We start from the raw sequence: 14486 nt of genomic DNA on the forward strand, positions 1-14486 counted from the left end.
GTCAATTTTGTCTTCTAAAAGCTGCCGTACCCTGCCTTTCACTCCTTCAGAAAGGAGGAGCAAAGGCTAACTTTTATACTTGCTTTTCCCATAGTTAATTGTGATTTTTTTTTTAAGTCTTCAATTTTTCTATTTGTTTTTTATTTGCTTTGTTTTAAGATCATTAGTCAAAATCCTAATACCTGGGGGGCAGGGTGGAGATGCAGTTAGAGGTAGACTAAAAGCTCTCTGGTCTTCCCACTTGTTTGATTAGCAGTGAACTCCTGTTTTGTAGTGTTCACACACACACACACACACACACACACACACACACACACACACACACACACACAGAAATACAGGCGTGAGGCAGAGACTTGTAGGGAATGTGCAGATCCAGATGACGTCACGTGTTCAGTGTTGAGCGGCCTGAAAGCCAGGCCGGCCTGAAGCTCTTGGGAATGGTCTGAGGGGTGAAGAAAGCGCGATCGAGTCTGCACGCTCCTGCTGTGGGCACTACCTGGCAGCCTCCTGGGCGGTCCCTAAACAAAGCTGGGAAGGAGCGAGTGAGCTTCTTGTCGCCTGCTTTCTACAAGTACTGTAACATTTTTATATAAATAAAAACTGTGAATATAGACATACAACGTGTAAGTATTCCCCCTTTTTATTTTTGAAAACCAAAGGCTTCATGTGCTGGGGGTGGGGCGGGGCTAATACTGGGTAAAACATTATTTTGAAAACCAAAGTGCTTAGTTCCATTTTTGGGGTAATAAGAGAACAATAGAATGTTTATGATACTTACATCGAAGTCATTAGTAATGCGCTGCCTTTGCTCATTTCTTGACCGTTCACAAGGAATACCAAATAGCCAAATATGTGTGTCCAAATAAGTTTAAAATCACTTAACAATTTTTAAAATATCTTAATCTCAGACTTGGAGGAAAAAAAAAAAAGAAAGCTTAGGTTGATAACCTGCCTTGGGTTTTTGGTTTGTTTTTTTGTTTTTTTTTAATGTGGCATGTAATTCCAGATACGGTAAATTTAAAATGATGCTCTACAGAACACACCTTGCCTTCTCCTCCTACAACAAACAGAAAACAGCACACATTCTTACGTGATGTGAGATATACCACGACATAATCGAGATTAAATCTCCCTTCCTCACAGCTCCTTCCTGCCTCCTTTAATTTAGCTGATGCTCTTCAGAACCAGGCCCTCCGGAGCGCCATGCCCCTGAGGCTCGGGGGCTGCTCTCTTGGCTGCTGTGTGTAGATTCATGCCTTTCCACTTTACTAGAGGGGAATGTGATGGGCCATGGACCTCTCTGTCAGACCGGGACCATTTGGTAGTGAAAGGAAGAAAATCCCAAATTAAGGGAATTTGGGGCTCTTTGGGGGGAGTTAATATTTCTTTGAATTATTTTTCAAGTTAGGCTGTTTGTACCTTAAGGGTTATTTTTTGTGTACCATCTGTAGTTTATTGAATGAGTCAAGATTCTTTATCACAGGTTTTTCTGTCATATGCACATTCTGTTGGTGAAATGTTTTATCAAATCTTAAAATTCAACTGGAAAAACAGGCTAGAGAAATGCATCCTGTGGGTCAAACCCACCTTGCCAGTATGGCTTATCAATGTACATCACAGAAAAGACAGAGGGACCTGTCCTGATGTGGGTGTCCCTTTATTCTGTGTGCATTCGTCTGAAAAGTGAGCACTGAGAGGCAGACTGCTGTAGCCTGAGGTAAGGAGATTCCTGAGGAGTGGGAAGAATGCAGAAAGCTGTAGATTGCTACAGGTTACCTACCACAAGCGCCTTCCCAGGACGCAGTCTGTATAGATGTGACTTTATAACTTAAACCTAACTGCTTAGAGATCTGGATAAATAATAACCTTATGTCGGACTCCTTTGCTAATATTCACTAAACTAGTTCTAAATAAATATGGTCCCAGGATTTTTAAATTGACTTTTCTAATCACTTTTAAAAAGGGAAAAATGGTTTATCTTAGCATTTTAAAAATTGGACGTAAAACTTATAAAAGAATATTTTGGTTAACTAGTATTTCGTTATGTGTGGTGTACTAGCTTGGTGAGCTTGGTGCTGGTAGACTTGAGTTGTCACGAGGGTCTTACCCAGGACACCATCCTGATCTATAACATAGGTGCAATTGAACCATCATCCACAGTGTTTTGACAGAAGACCCGGAGCAAGGAGTGTCTTCAGAGGCCACGGTGGCTGAGTGCCTGTCCTGAAGGCTTCCGTGTCTAAGCATGAAGCTGTGACCGGCATCCTACACAGACGGCTTAAGGCAGAGGCTGGCCTCGTCGCTAGGACGTAGTCTTTCAAAAGGCTGCACTGAAGTGAAGGTAGAATGTATTGAATCTGCCAGGATTTCGGTTTGTTTTACCTGATACATTGGGGCATTGGTGGCGCCAATTCGCAAAGGTCCCATTTGGGGAGGAGGAATGAAAGGCGGTCTTTCTAGCTTCAGGGTGTCCGTGTCAAATCTCTCCATGCCATTGAGGAGACACCATGGCAGAGACCCCCCTAAGTGCTGCCCCTGCCCCATCTGTAAGGATCTGAGCCCTTAGGTCCCTGCAGAAGGCTGCTGTGGCTGCCCCCGTCCACACAGCTTTGTACACTCCGGGAGCCGCTCTCGGGGCTTGCTTTTTTGAAGCACTAATTCTTCCTGGTGATGACTCATGAAACAAATGTTGTTTTTCACGTAGTTCCTGAAAAAGAGAGAGAGGCGTTAATGAAAATGTCATTCTTCACTTATATAGTACTTGAAGGAAATCTGCCTGCCGCGTTATTATTTTAAAAATCACCCTGGGGGTGTCATGGTTTAGTTCATGGGAAAACATTTTTATGGTGAAGCCCTAATGTGTTGAGAGTTCTGAGATGTACCTACAGCCTTTGGTCGGTCTCATGCAGAGAGTAAAGTTAGGCCGCCATCCTCTCAGAACACGGCCACAGCAGCCCTCGTTGCAGGCCAGGACTCCAGGAGTCAATTGAATGCTACCAACAGAAAAATGTCACCACAAATCCTGATTCATTTTCTTGCATTTTTCTAGCTTCCCATTGTGCCCGTATTCTGCCTTCTGCTCCCCTTTCTGCAGCACAGATTATTTCCACCAGCCTAAAGTATGCTCTACCCTTTCATTTAACAGAAAGGGGAGTGCCTTGGAACCGCCCTCTCTTCCATGGGGAGGGAAATGGGTCACAGTAGGCAGTGTGGGTGGAGTTTGGATAGTACTCTGGCTCCCAAGGGACTTGTGCTCTCAGGAGAAATTGAGAAGCACGTGATTGGAGGGTGTAAAAGTGCGGATGAGAAAATGGAAAGGGTGACTGATAGTTGAGGCAGGAATTGCTGATCAGATAGAAGTTCAAGTTGGGAACCCTTGTGGAAATTCCCAGAATACACCAAGGCAGTACTTAGATGACTGTGGTCTCTAGACAAGGTACGGGGGAGATTGGAAGCCTGATCTTCACAGATGGCATCAACTAAGAGTCACAACAGAAAGTGAGAGGTGTTGTTGAAGTTATCTCAAAAGAGGAGGAAAGTCAGCTGTCTTAGGGAACTGCGCCAGGTGGCCTCCTAAAGTCCTGCTTCAGGGCTGTGCCCCTAACCTTAAAAGAACTAGTCAAATTCCATTTGTTCTTCAGATTTAGGGCTAGAATGAACTGAGAAGTCTTAATCAAAGGTTTTCCTGAATGGCAGGGTGGGGGATGGGTCGAGGAGGAAGGAATCTCAAGCCCAGTAAGAGAAGGGAAGTGTGGGTGACAGGCACCGTGGGGAAGGACAGGAAAGCTGCTTGTAGTGATGGGAAGTGGAAGGTCAGCCTGTACCTTTGTCTCCTCCACAGTAAGACTCTAGGGATGTCCTCTCCTGGGTTCTCTTTCCTGCCCTTCTGTGAGCCTCAGCGCCTACTTCATTGACTCTAAATATTGGTCAAATCAAGGGCTTGATCCAGTCTTGAGCCCCATTCTCCTCTATTTCTGACGAATGATCTCACCTGGTTTCATAAGGCCAGTGGCCTCCCACATTCAGACTTACATAGATTCATACTCAGCTGCCTATATAATGCATATACTGTGTCTCTGTTAGTGTCTTAATGGACATTTCCAAGTTAACATATCCAAAATGACTCTAGCTACCCCTGCACCGTGAAACCCAGGCCCCTCCAGGCTGCCCCCTTTCACCGCGGAGTCAGTCTCAGACTTGAAGCTTAGAGATGCTGCCCTGGCCACACCTCCCTCCTCTATCCAGCTTGTTTGTTCGTTTATTCGTGCATTCAACAATGTGCTTCCGCTACAAACCAGGGGATTGATTGTTCTAGGTGATGAGGAACAAGAAGGAAGAGAATGAAAAAATCCTGCCCCTTGGGGTTTACTCGTTCACATCATTTGTTGCTCTTGCAGAGGACCTAGGCATGCTTCCCAGTCTGTACAGGGCAGTTCACAACTGTCTGTAACCCCAGTTCCAGGGGGACCGGATGCCCTCTGCTAGCCTCTGCAGGCAGCAGGAATATATGTGGTACATACACACCCATGCAGGTAAAACACTTTCTTTTTAAATAAATTCCTGCTCTCAAGGAACTAAACGTAATGAGAGATAACTAATAAGCCAAAGGAATGTTTGTGTGCTAAGAACTGAAATAAAGTAGATCTGGAGTCTGATTTAAAGTAGATCGGCAAGAAAAGGGAGGTGGCACTGAGACAGATACCTACCTAGGGGAAGGACATGAAAAACAGTTGCTGCCTTGAGTATGCCTGGGGAGTTCTGAGGTCAGGGTGGCTGAAAGGGGGAGGGTAGTAGGAAGCATTAACTATATGGCTTTTCCTCTACATGATGAACCCCTAGGGAATGGGAACAAAGGGATGGCTTGGTCGCCTTTTAAAAGGAACAGAAAGGGGGGGGGGCTGCTAACAGTAACAAGAGTTCATGGTACCTCAGACTAGGTTGGAAGGAATGGTTACCTGTGGAAATAGGAGTCAGCACAGCCTAACAGACAGAAGGTGGGGTGTGAGAGGGAGCGATTCGGGAAGGACTGGCCATTGTGGCTGCAGCAAAGGAAAGACATTGGCATAGAGTGAGGAAAACAGGTCTGAAGCCAGTGTGTAGACGGACTTTTCTTTGGGCCACCATGGGTTGAATTAGCATGCTTAGCTTATCTCTCAACATGAAAAGAGATGTAAGCAAGACATGAGTAGGCATGCCTCAAGTTTAGGAGGGAGATCAAAGCAGATGAATTCCAACTCCCGGTGTACACGCTCCAGAGGGCATGGCATTGGCCCAGATGAAGCCATGAGTGTGATGGAGAAATTACAAGAGGAAGCCCAAGCTCCCCAACAGAGAAGACGTGGAAGCAGGTGTGGACAGGTGTCTGGTGAGAAATGAGACAGCTGGAAGGGGGGTCCCCACGTGGCAAAGCTACTACTTCAGAAACGATTGCACACTCCCCTAAAACAAGCACTGAGAATTGATCCTGTTTCAGGGAAGTGGGAGCCATAGAAGACTCATAGTTCATGAGAATGGGGAATGAGCAGAATTGATAAAGAACTTGGCTATAAATAAGGAAATGGCAAATTTGGAAGAAAAATGGCACCACCGTAGCCCTTTTAGAAGATGGGAGAAATGGTACATAGGTCACTTGACAGAGTATTTGCCTAGCATCCAGGAAGCCCTGAGTTTAATCCCCAGCACACGGGTACACTCGGGACACAATCCCCTGCACTTGGGAGGTAGAAGCAAGAGGATCTGATGTTCAAGGGTCTTCTCAACTCCATAAGGAGTTCAAGACCAGCCAGGGATTCATAGAACTCGGTGAAGAGTGAGATCCCAGCAAGTTTCTATTTATGCCGGTAAAAAGTACAATACCATAATGTGGAGAGTGCAGGAGTAAACAGGAAGTCTTGGAAAGGGGAGAAGAGAAGGGGTATGATGGGGCTGATGTCATAGAAATAAGAGTTGATATTCTTCAAACCAGAAGGGCTGGGGTCTTGAGTGCCAAGTCCGCCAACTGCCAGCACAGAAGACTTCAATGACCTATCCACACCTGCTGCTGCCGTGCAGCAGGAAGGGCCAGCTGAGGCCAGCTGTGCTTGTGAGCCTCCCCAGCTTCGGGCGGCCAGGTGGTGCTCCGTGCCCACAACACACCTGGCTTGAAATGTCAGTGGTGTCCCGGCCCTGGCTAAAACCTCTGGTCCCTTCCCACCCAATGAGAACCAACCAGCTCCTTGCTCAGCCTACTTTATCAACCCCAGTGGCTCTGACCTCCTAGAGCTCTTGCCCTGCCCGAAACAGGCCAAGCCCGTTCCCGAGTTAGCTAGCCTCTGTACTCACAGTCCTCTGCCTGCATTCTCTGTCCCCTTACCTCCCTGGGCTGGCGGCTGATCACCCAGATTGTATCCTAAAGGTCATCTCCGCAAAGCCTCCTGAAGCCTGCCCCGCCCCAACCACTTAGGAGCTAATCAGCACCTTTTCATCGTCCTGGGGGTGGTTTTGTTTGTTTGTTTTTCTCAGTTGCAAACACCCACAGACCTGGCCAGCAAGCTTCAGGGACCCTCCCCCCCCTCCTCCTTCCTGTCCTCACTTTCCCAGTGCTGGGATGACAGGCATTCGCTGCTGCCAGCCCACTTTCACATGTATGATGGGGGATCGAACGGGTCCTTATGTGTGTGACGACAAGCGCTTGACTGACGGCCATCCCCCAAGCTCTCCGTCTTTAGAACCAGCTCATTTGCATACAGGAATGGACACACCCCATTAACTGCTAACAATAAAAAGGCTTCGGAACTAAACCATTAATAAAACACTAACTGGTTTGTGTTCACCTAAGTGGAGGGAAAGAGTAAGGAAAATCACACGTAAAAAGTGAATATAGCAAGCATCCCTCTATCAGATGAATTGTAAATGTGATACTCCATGTTGGGGTAGCGGTTGGCAGGGCAGATATTCAAGACAAAACCCTTTCAAATTACATGATGCCAGCTATGTTTCCTGACTGAGCTGAGTCACTTTATTTTATAAGGAACTTAGCATCCTTGGAAGAATATTTGTTTTCTCAGCTTTGTAAAAACTGGGGCTGGGGTAGGGGCCAACTCCAACTAGGAGAGAGGAAAATCTTAACCAACGTGTAGTATCGAATTTAAAATTAATTTGATATTATAAATAGTTTCCTTTCTTAGTCCTTAGGAAAACTATTGGGATTTACACTTGGGGATTGGTTTCCCTGGTGACAAAAGTTGATTCATTCGTTTTATTAACTTCTAAATTCCTAATGACTCCCTCAGCTCCACGGTAGACTTCCTCGATCGAGTTGACTTCAGTTTCTATGTTCTAGCAAGTTCCATGGGCTTTCCACTGCCCTGCATTTCCTTAGTTAATTTGATCCCGTGCTCAGATCACAAACTTTTGTCTCTGGCATTTCTCTCCAGGGAACCTTGCTTAACAATATGTTTCCAACACTTCTTGTCAGTTTACATAATTCGGGCTGCTTACACATTTTCGTTTTAAAAGCATTTCTCAACCTCCTGCATCAAGCAGAGAAAAGCTTTCAGCTCTTTAGTGTTGTGTAATCAGGAGTTAAAAAGCAGAATTCTTTTTCCTTTCAGATCTCGGTGCATGGCTCCCCCCAGCAGCAGGCACCTGATAGGTACCGCTGTTGCTATCACTGAGTTGAAGGCACAGACTAGCATGTCATCATCTTCCCATGCCTCTCTGTCCCAGTGTCCTCATCGGTTTGGGCTCCCAGTGCTGTTGAGGGGTCACAATAACTTTTCTTTGGTCCCCTCCTACTTGTCAATGCATGGCTGTCCCAGACAGTGCCTGGATTAAGGTTTTGAGTAACTGCGTGACTCAAAAGTGCCAAATGTGGTTTCACAGACAGCCGTAAGTCACAAGTGTGTTCACTTAATATTCTCCCCCATGAAGAATGCTGAATAAGTTTTGCTGGGTTTTAAATACACAAATCCTACTGTTAAGGAACATTCTAGAAACCCACTAAATAGAAAGATTCTGTCTTCAAGTTGTCATGATTTGCAGTTTGCTTCCCTTGACAACTCCACTTGAAAGCTGCCTAATGAGAAAAGTTTTAAAAGTTAGTCTTCCTGAAGGAAATACAGTATTGATAATAAGCCCTTAGTGATGTCCAGTTTGTTAATTGAAAGTAGCAGTTCACTTAGCTATTCAATCCTGCTCTCCCCTCAACAGACTTTCACTATTGGTCACAGAACCTTTGAAAGCTTGTAAAGCACATTTTGTGCCTTGAGTCCTACAGGAGTTGGATAATTCAAAGTGCATATACACCAACAGAATTCACCATGAAGGCAATGAAATGCAAGTCTGAGGTCTCTCACTTGCTCAAGCCAAGGAGTCATAACCATGCACTGATGATTTTTTTTTAATATTTTTCTTAAGCAGCTGCCCAAATTTGCTTGGGCTCTACAAAATGTTTCTCACCCTGCCACTGCCCACATGCCTACCACCGATGCCCATGTTGACTACCAGATCTGTATATCTAGAGCTGTTTCTCCCAAGTCCCAGATTTCTGTGCATGCTAGCCTGCCATCCCCTGCACTTGCATGTCTCATAAGCATCTCAGAGGAGATCTGTACAAATGGAACTCAAGGGCCAAGCCCAACCCCACTGGGGCCTCTCCCAAACCTGCCCCTCTTCCCCGACACCTTGCTGCCATGAATGTCACTATTGCATACATAGCAGGTTGGTTCCAGACGCCTGAGAGCAATTCTAATTCCCTCTTTAACCTCTCATTTTATTTGAACACATCTGCTAGGAGAGTGGCTCCATGGGTATGATCATGTTCTATACAAGCACAAGTTCAAACCCTCAGTACTTAGTAGAAGTGGGGCATGGCTAAACATGCTTGCAACCCTAGCACTGAGGGGTGGAGTTGGGAAGATCCAAGCCAGCCAGCTTAGCCAAAACAGTGAACATCAAGTTCAGTGGCAACTGTTAGCTCAAAGCAATAGAGGAAGACGCCAGCAGCCCACCTCTGGCCTCCTTATATATACTCATGATTACAAGTATTCAAACACATGTACATGGTTCACACACACTATAAATGAATAAAAAAACAACAAAAAACCCACTACTGCCTTTAAAATAAAGTTCAATATTTTACCACGATAGACAAAGACCCTGCCTGACCCCTCTCGCTTCTGGGTTCATCTCCCAGTCTCCCAAGAGCATGTTAACCTTTGTAGCACAGCTCTGAGGACAACATTCCTGGGTGTAACCCTGCTCCTTGCTCCCAATATCTTCTCTACCCAAATGTCCCTTTCAAGATTCAGCTCTAGTATCCTCTCCTTTGGGAGGAAAGAAACTTTTATACAATGAAATCCTCAAACAAAAAGAGTAATTTGTCTTTGTGGTAGCCAACACAGTATACCACGAAGATCTGATTTCTTGTTCACCACCTAAAGTCGAACCAGCTTCTGTTGTTTCCTACATTTTCAGTTCTTTATGGGGTGGGGGGTGGGGGAGGTGAAACAAGGTCTCACTGTACATGGCATTTGCCAGCCTGGAACTCACTATGTAGACCAGGCTAGCCTGGAACTCAGAGATCTGCCTGTCTCTCCCTCCCAAGTGCTGGGATTAAAGGTGTGTACCAGCACGCCTGACCTGAATTCTTTGTCTATTGCCTAGCCAAGAGGAGTTGAATCATGTCTGACAAAGTAGATAAGAAGTAGGTAAGTTAATGAGGGTAGCTGGTATACATCTCATTCATTTTAATCCTTACCGCTCCTTCTTCCCATTGCATGAGCTGTGGTAGACTGCAGACGGAGCTACATCTTATGACCCTCAATAAAAACCTGCTCTGGCTGGGCGGTGGAGGCTGGAGGATTGAGATTTCAAGGCCAGCCTGTTTTGAAAAACCCAATCAGAAAGAAAACCTGGGCTATATGCTGTCCAGCAGGTCGGATGAAGGGTTTACATGCTTATACCCAATCTTCACAGGCAAGTTACCTAACCAATCAGCCTTCCCAACAACATTATATGTTAATCATTTTCATTCTGTTGTCTTAAAGTGGCCTCATCTGCAGTAAAATGCAACCCCAAACTTGATAGTCAACTTATGATTTAAATTGAGAAAAAAAAATTTTTTTTGCTTAGCAAAGTAAACTACTTTAAAGATTTCAACTATGTCAAGGTTCATAAACAAAATGAATGTTTTCCACATGTCTACTCACAATAGCCCCGGCTAACGCAGGACTAAACGGCTGGCCTTTATGAACATCTGCACACATGGTCCCACCACCAGCTCATCCATCAGCCTGGAGCATCCCTCTGATGGAAGCTAGGGTGTCTCTGTCACCATTTGTTACCATACCTGCCTCCCCAGTGCTTTGACACTATTTTTAAAAGAAAGTCACAACCTATTCAAAACTAGAATACAGTTTTCTCCTTTGTAGGAAAGCCCAGGACTAAGCATGACCCCATTTCCACTGTGATTTACTCCTAAGAAGGACATGTTTCCCTTCATTCCTAGACGGTGGCCACCACCTCCCTCAGGCCATGAGTTTGATCAGTTAGAACTCAGTGCCCTGCCTCTGAAAGCTGTTCACGGCCCACTTGCCAGTTAAACTATTTATCTCATCTCTCTATGTGAAATTCACTTAAATGCCTAGAATTTAATTCTAAATGCCTTAATCCTGTAAGAAAGACACTCCTTACCTTTACAAAAATTAACTTGAGTGTGCCACATTATAAGGAGTTATAGACATTTAGAACCAAGAGTTTTTCTGTTAATTATAGCCTTACGTGTTTGGGCTCCAAAAGACCCCTAAACCTGTTTTAGATGGAGGGCTAAAACAGTGTATAGTCCTAGCCCAGGATGGGAATCATGTCCCAGCAGCTACTTAGTACCCCAAATGAAGGTGGCCTCCTGGGTGACAAGCTAGAAATGAAGTTCTTTCTTGGACAGAGAAGAAGGTTAAAATGAGGTCTCAATAAGCTGGTGTAAAAATTACTATGTAGCTAAGGGTCATCCTGAATTCAATCATCCTGCCTCCACCTCCCATAAGCTGGGATCACAGGCATATAGTACTGTTCCCTGCTTGGAATTCTTTCTCATCACTAATAAAGTTTTAAAAGCCTTGCATATTGGTAAGCAATGGTTTGCACACATTTGGGACAAGGCTAAGGAGCTAGAATTATACAAGCAATCTTGCAGCAAAGGGGATATTCTAAAATAACTTCAGATGTTGTTACTTATATATAAAAACCGCATTTTGATCAAGGGCCAGTGATACTTACGCTTTTGCTAGCTCCATTGATATTTGTTCCAAAGAGCATCCCTTTGTCTCTGGTATAAACAGAACAACAAAAACCAGGGATGCTAGACTCATGATTGTATATATGAAGCATACCCACGACAAGCCAATACGATCTATAAGGGACAAAAGAAAATGATTAGAAATGTATTCTGTGCTGCATTGGTCCCATTTGTAAATATCACTTCTCAGATCCTGTAGAAGCCCTATGTGTCTTTGTACGTGCTAGTAGTCTCCATGGAAATAAGATTCACAAATTCAAAATATCGCCGGGGTTCTTTTTGTTTAGTTTTACAATACAACCCCAGCTTTCTTAGGTAAAATGCATAGTGGTCTTTTAACCATCACAAATTAAACTCAAAGCCATTTTCTGGGTGCACATATTTTTCTTTTTCAACATGGTAATGTATCTTTATTAATGTAAAGAGCACATGTTCACTTATGTTCTAGTTTTATTTCTGTTGCTGGGATAAAATACCCTGACTGAAAGCATCTTAAAGAAATGGTTTATTTGGCCTACAACTCCACTTTATAATCCATCACTATGGGGAAGTCAAGGCAGCAACTTAAAGAATCATATGCATGGTCAAGCGAAGTGATAATAAATGCATGGGCCCATACTTGCTTCCTTCCTAGTGCTCACCCTGCTTCCTGTACGTATATAGTCCAGAATCCCCTGCCTAGGGAATGGTGCCACCCACTTTGAGCTGAGTCTTCCCATATCAATTGACAGTCAAGTCAATCTTCCATGACATGCCTATAAACCAACCCAAAATAGACAATCCCTCGCCGAGACTCTCTTCCAGGGTATTTGTGTAAAGTTGACAAAGCTAAACATCACCATTGCAAAAAACAAAACTTCAATGCAGAAGTCTATAAACACCCAAGGCCAGTTTTCTCTTACCTCCTCCTGACTCCCTCTAGGGATCAACACTGTTGTAGTTTGGCCATTTTAAATGACACATTTGTGCAGGTGGAGTTTTCTTGAAATGAGCTCATCCTTTTTACTCTGAGTTCAATCAATTATTTTGTGTTGGCAGTATTTCACCATTTTTAATAGCCATCAACATATCTGTAAAGCTCCCTTCTAGGTCCAGCAGAATACAAGATAATGGAGCCAATGAAAGAAATCTGCTGGCTAAGATATTATCAGCAAGAAGCACTATCCTCAACATTTTGATGGATTTCACTTGTCAGCTTTCTTGGCCACTTCTAAACAAAGATGTAATCCCTTTCTAATTTAATCATTGGCCAAGTTCAAGGTACATTACGCTAGACATGACCCCATGCAGGTGGACCAGCAGCAGACGTTCAGGATGACAGGGAGCAGTGGAGAAGTATCTAGCTCTTTTTATACACATGCATGGATGAATTGCAGGCAGGATTTGCAAATATCCCTTAATAGCCACAAATCACAGTTGGTCAGGGGAAAAACTGACTTAAGTAGTTATATACTGAAGCCATTTTTATAACTTCAGTGTGGAAGGATCTAAGCATAGTAACCACATGTGGGTGAGCTATGCTGAGGTGGGGAGGAGCAAGAAGGAGGAAGACAAAGCCATTTCTTTTTTGAGATGTGTGTGTGTGTGTGTGTGTGTGTGTGTGTGTGTGTGTGTGTGTGTGTATGTGTGTGTGTGTGCACGTGTATGCTTGTGTGTGCACATGGGAGGTCTAAAAGCTTCAGGTCTTATCTTCTATTGCTCTCTGCATATTCCTTTGAGTCAGGGTCTCTCCCAGAGCCTGTGGTTCACATTTTCTCAGCTAGGATGGAAGGCAGCAAGCCCCGATGATCCTTCTGCCTCTGCCCCAGCTCAGAGTTAGGGTTACAGGTGTGTGCCAGATGCTCAGCTTCTTAAGTGGGTGCTGGAATCAAAACTCTGATTATCATAATTGCCCAGAAAGTGCTCCCAACTGCTGAACTATCTCTTGAGCTCCAGGGCAGTTCTTTCTGGCAGCTGTAATCAATCCTATCTCTGTACTTTTCTTGCTGCTAGTGCAGGGTTTTTGCCAGGTGGTCTGCCTAATCTAATACTTGTAGAATTAGTTGGAATTAGTAATACTCAAAAGATTATCTCATTAAACTTGTTCCTCATTCTGTGTGAAGACTTGCAGTCAGAGAGAGATCATGGCCTCACTGCCACACTGTCTCTCTTACTCAGACCCCACATCTGCCTTTCAGGATGTTCTGCCTTGTCTTGTAGATGGCGTGCAGTGAGTTACACCTCCCGACCTGGTCTTTGTGATACACACTCCAAGTATTTGTCTGTGTCTTTACCCTTTCTTTGAGAGTCCTTGGGTCCACATCAAATACCCAGAACTCTCTTTCTTAGCCATTCTTCACAGAGCATAGGAGGCAGGCTCTTACTCTCTGGGCCATCCTCTCTTGGTGGATGCACTGCCTTTTTTTTTTTTTTTTTTTTTTTTTGGTCTTTTGAAATAGGGTCTTTCTGTGTTTCTCAGGATGGTCTTGAACTCATCCTTCATCCTTTGACTTCAGCACTCCAGGGTTGGGTTTATAGGTATGCTTTACCACAGCCTACTGTGTACTATAATTTTCAATGAGTTTTTCAGAATAGTGTACTAAATTCATTGTCTGTTTACCAGGAACAAATATGGTTATATTGATACAGATGACATTTCACTAAAATTTTGGTATCCAAAGGCTTGATGCCATGTTAAAAAAAAAAAACCTCATATCTTTTAGGTCATTCTAATCCATGCTTAAAAATTGGATCTTTGAAAATACTTAGAGATCTTTAGACATCCTGAGTAGAGGTCAAAGATTTTAGATCATTCCTGGCTTCAGATACCAATTGGATCTGGTTGTGCTAGATCTGGTTGTGCATAGCTCGTGCCTAGAATCCTAGCTGAGGGAGGAGGCTGAAGCAGGAGGATTGCCATGAGTTCAAGGCCAGACTATCCTACATAATCAAGTTAGTTCTCAAAAAGACAACCACCACTGAAAAGAAAAAGAATCTGTTTTCCCAGGATTCATGCTAAGGGCCCATCCAAGGGTCTACCTCTTCCTTCCTTAGCTCATCTACTATGTCAGCCAGCCTTCCCACAGAGATTCAGGTCATTTGTCACCATTTTTAGTCCATATTTTTTTTAACTGAATAACAGATGTGTGTGTGTGTGTGTGTGTGTGTGTGAGAGAGAGAGAGAGAGAGAGAGAGAGAGAGAGACAGACAGACAGACAGAGACAGAGAC

At 44.2% G+C, this 14486-nt stretch overlaps 1 protein-coding gene across 1 annotated transcript in view; it reads right to left on the bottom strand.

Moving 5' to 3' along the window:
* Positions 1-627: 627 nt before the first annotated feature.
* The window catches only part of Slc2a12 (solute carrier family 2 member 12), a 57550-nt gene continuing 43691 nt past the window's right edge, over positions 628-14486 (bottom strand). The window contains exons 4-5 of the mRNA XM_006980097.4: positions 11260-11392; positions 628-2710 (exon numbers count right to left, since the gene is read on the bottom strand). Of these exons, the coding sequence (XP_006980159.1) occupies positions 2566-2710; positions 11260-11392 (278 nt within the window). The 3' untranslated portion in view covers positions 628-2565. The remainder of the gene's footprint in view (positions 2711-11259; positions 11393-14486) is intronic.

The sequence above is a fragment of the Peromyscus maniculatus genome, chromosome 16, assembly GCF_049852395.1.
Source record: "Peromyscus maniculatus bairdii isolate BWxNUB_F1_BW_parent chromosome 16, HU_Pman_BW_mat_3.1, whole genome shotgun sequence".
In the NCBI taxonomy this organism is placed as follows: Eukaryota; Metazoa; Chordata; class Mammalia; order Rodentia; family Cricetidae; genus Peromyscus; species Peromyscus maniculatus.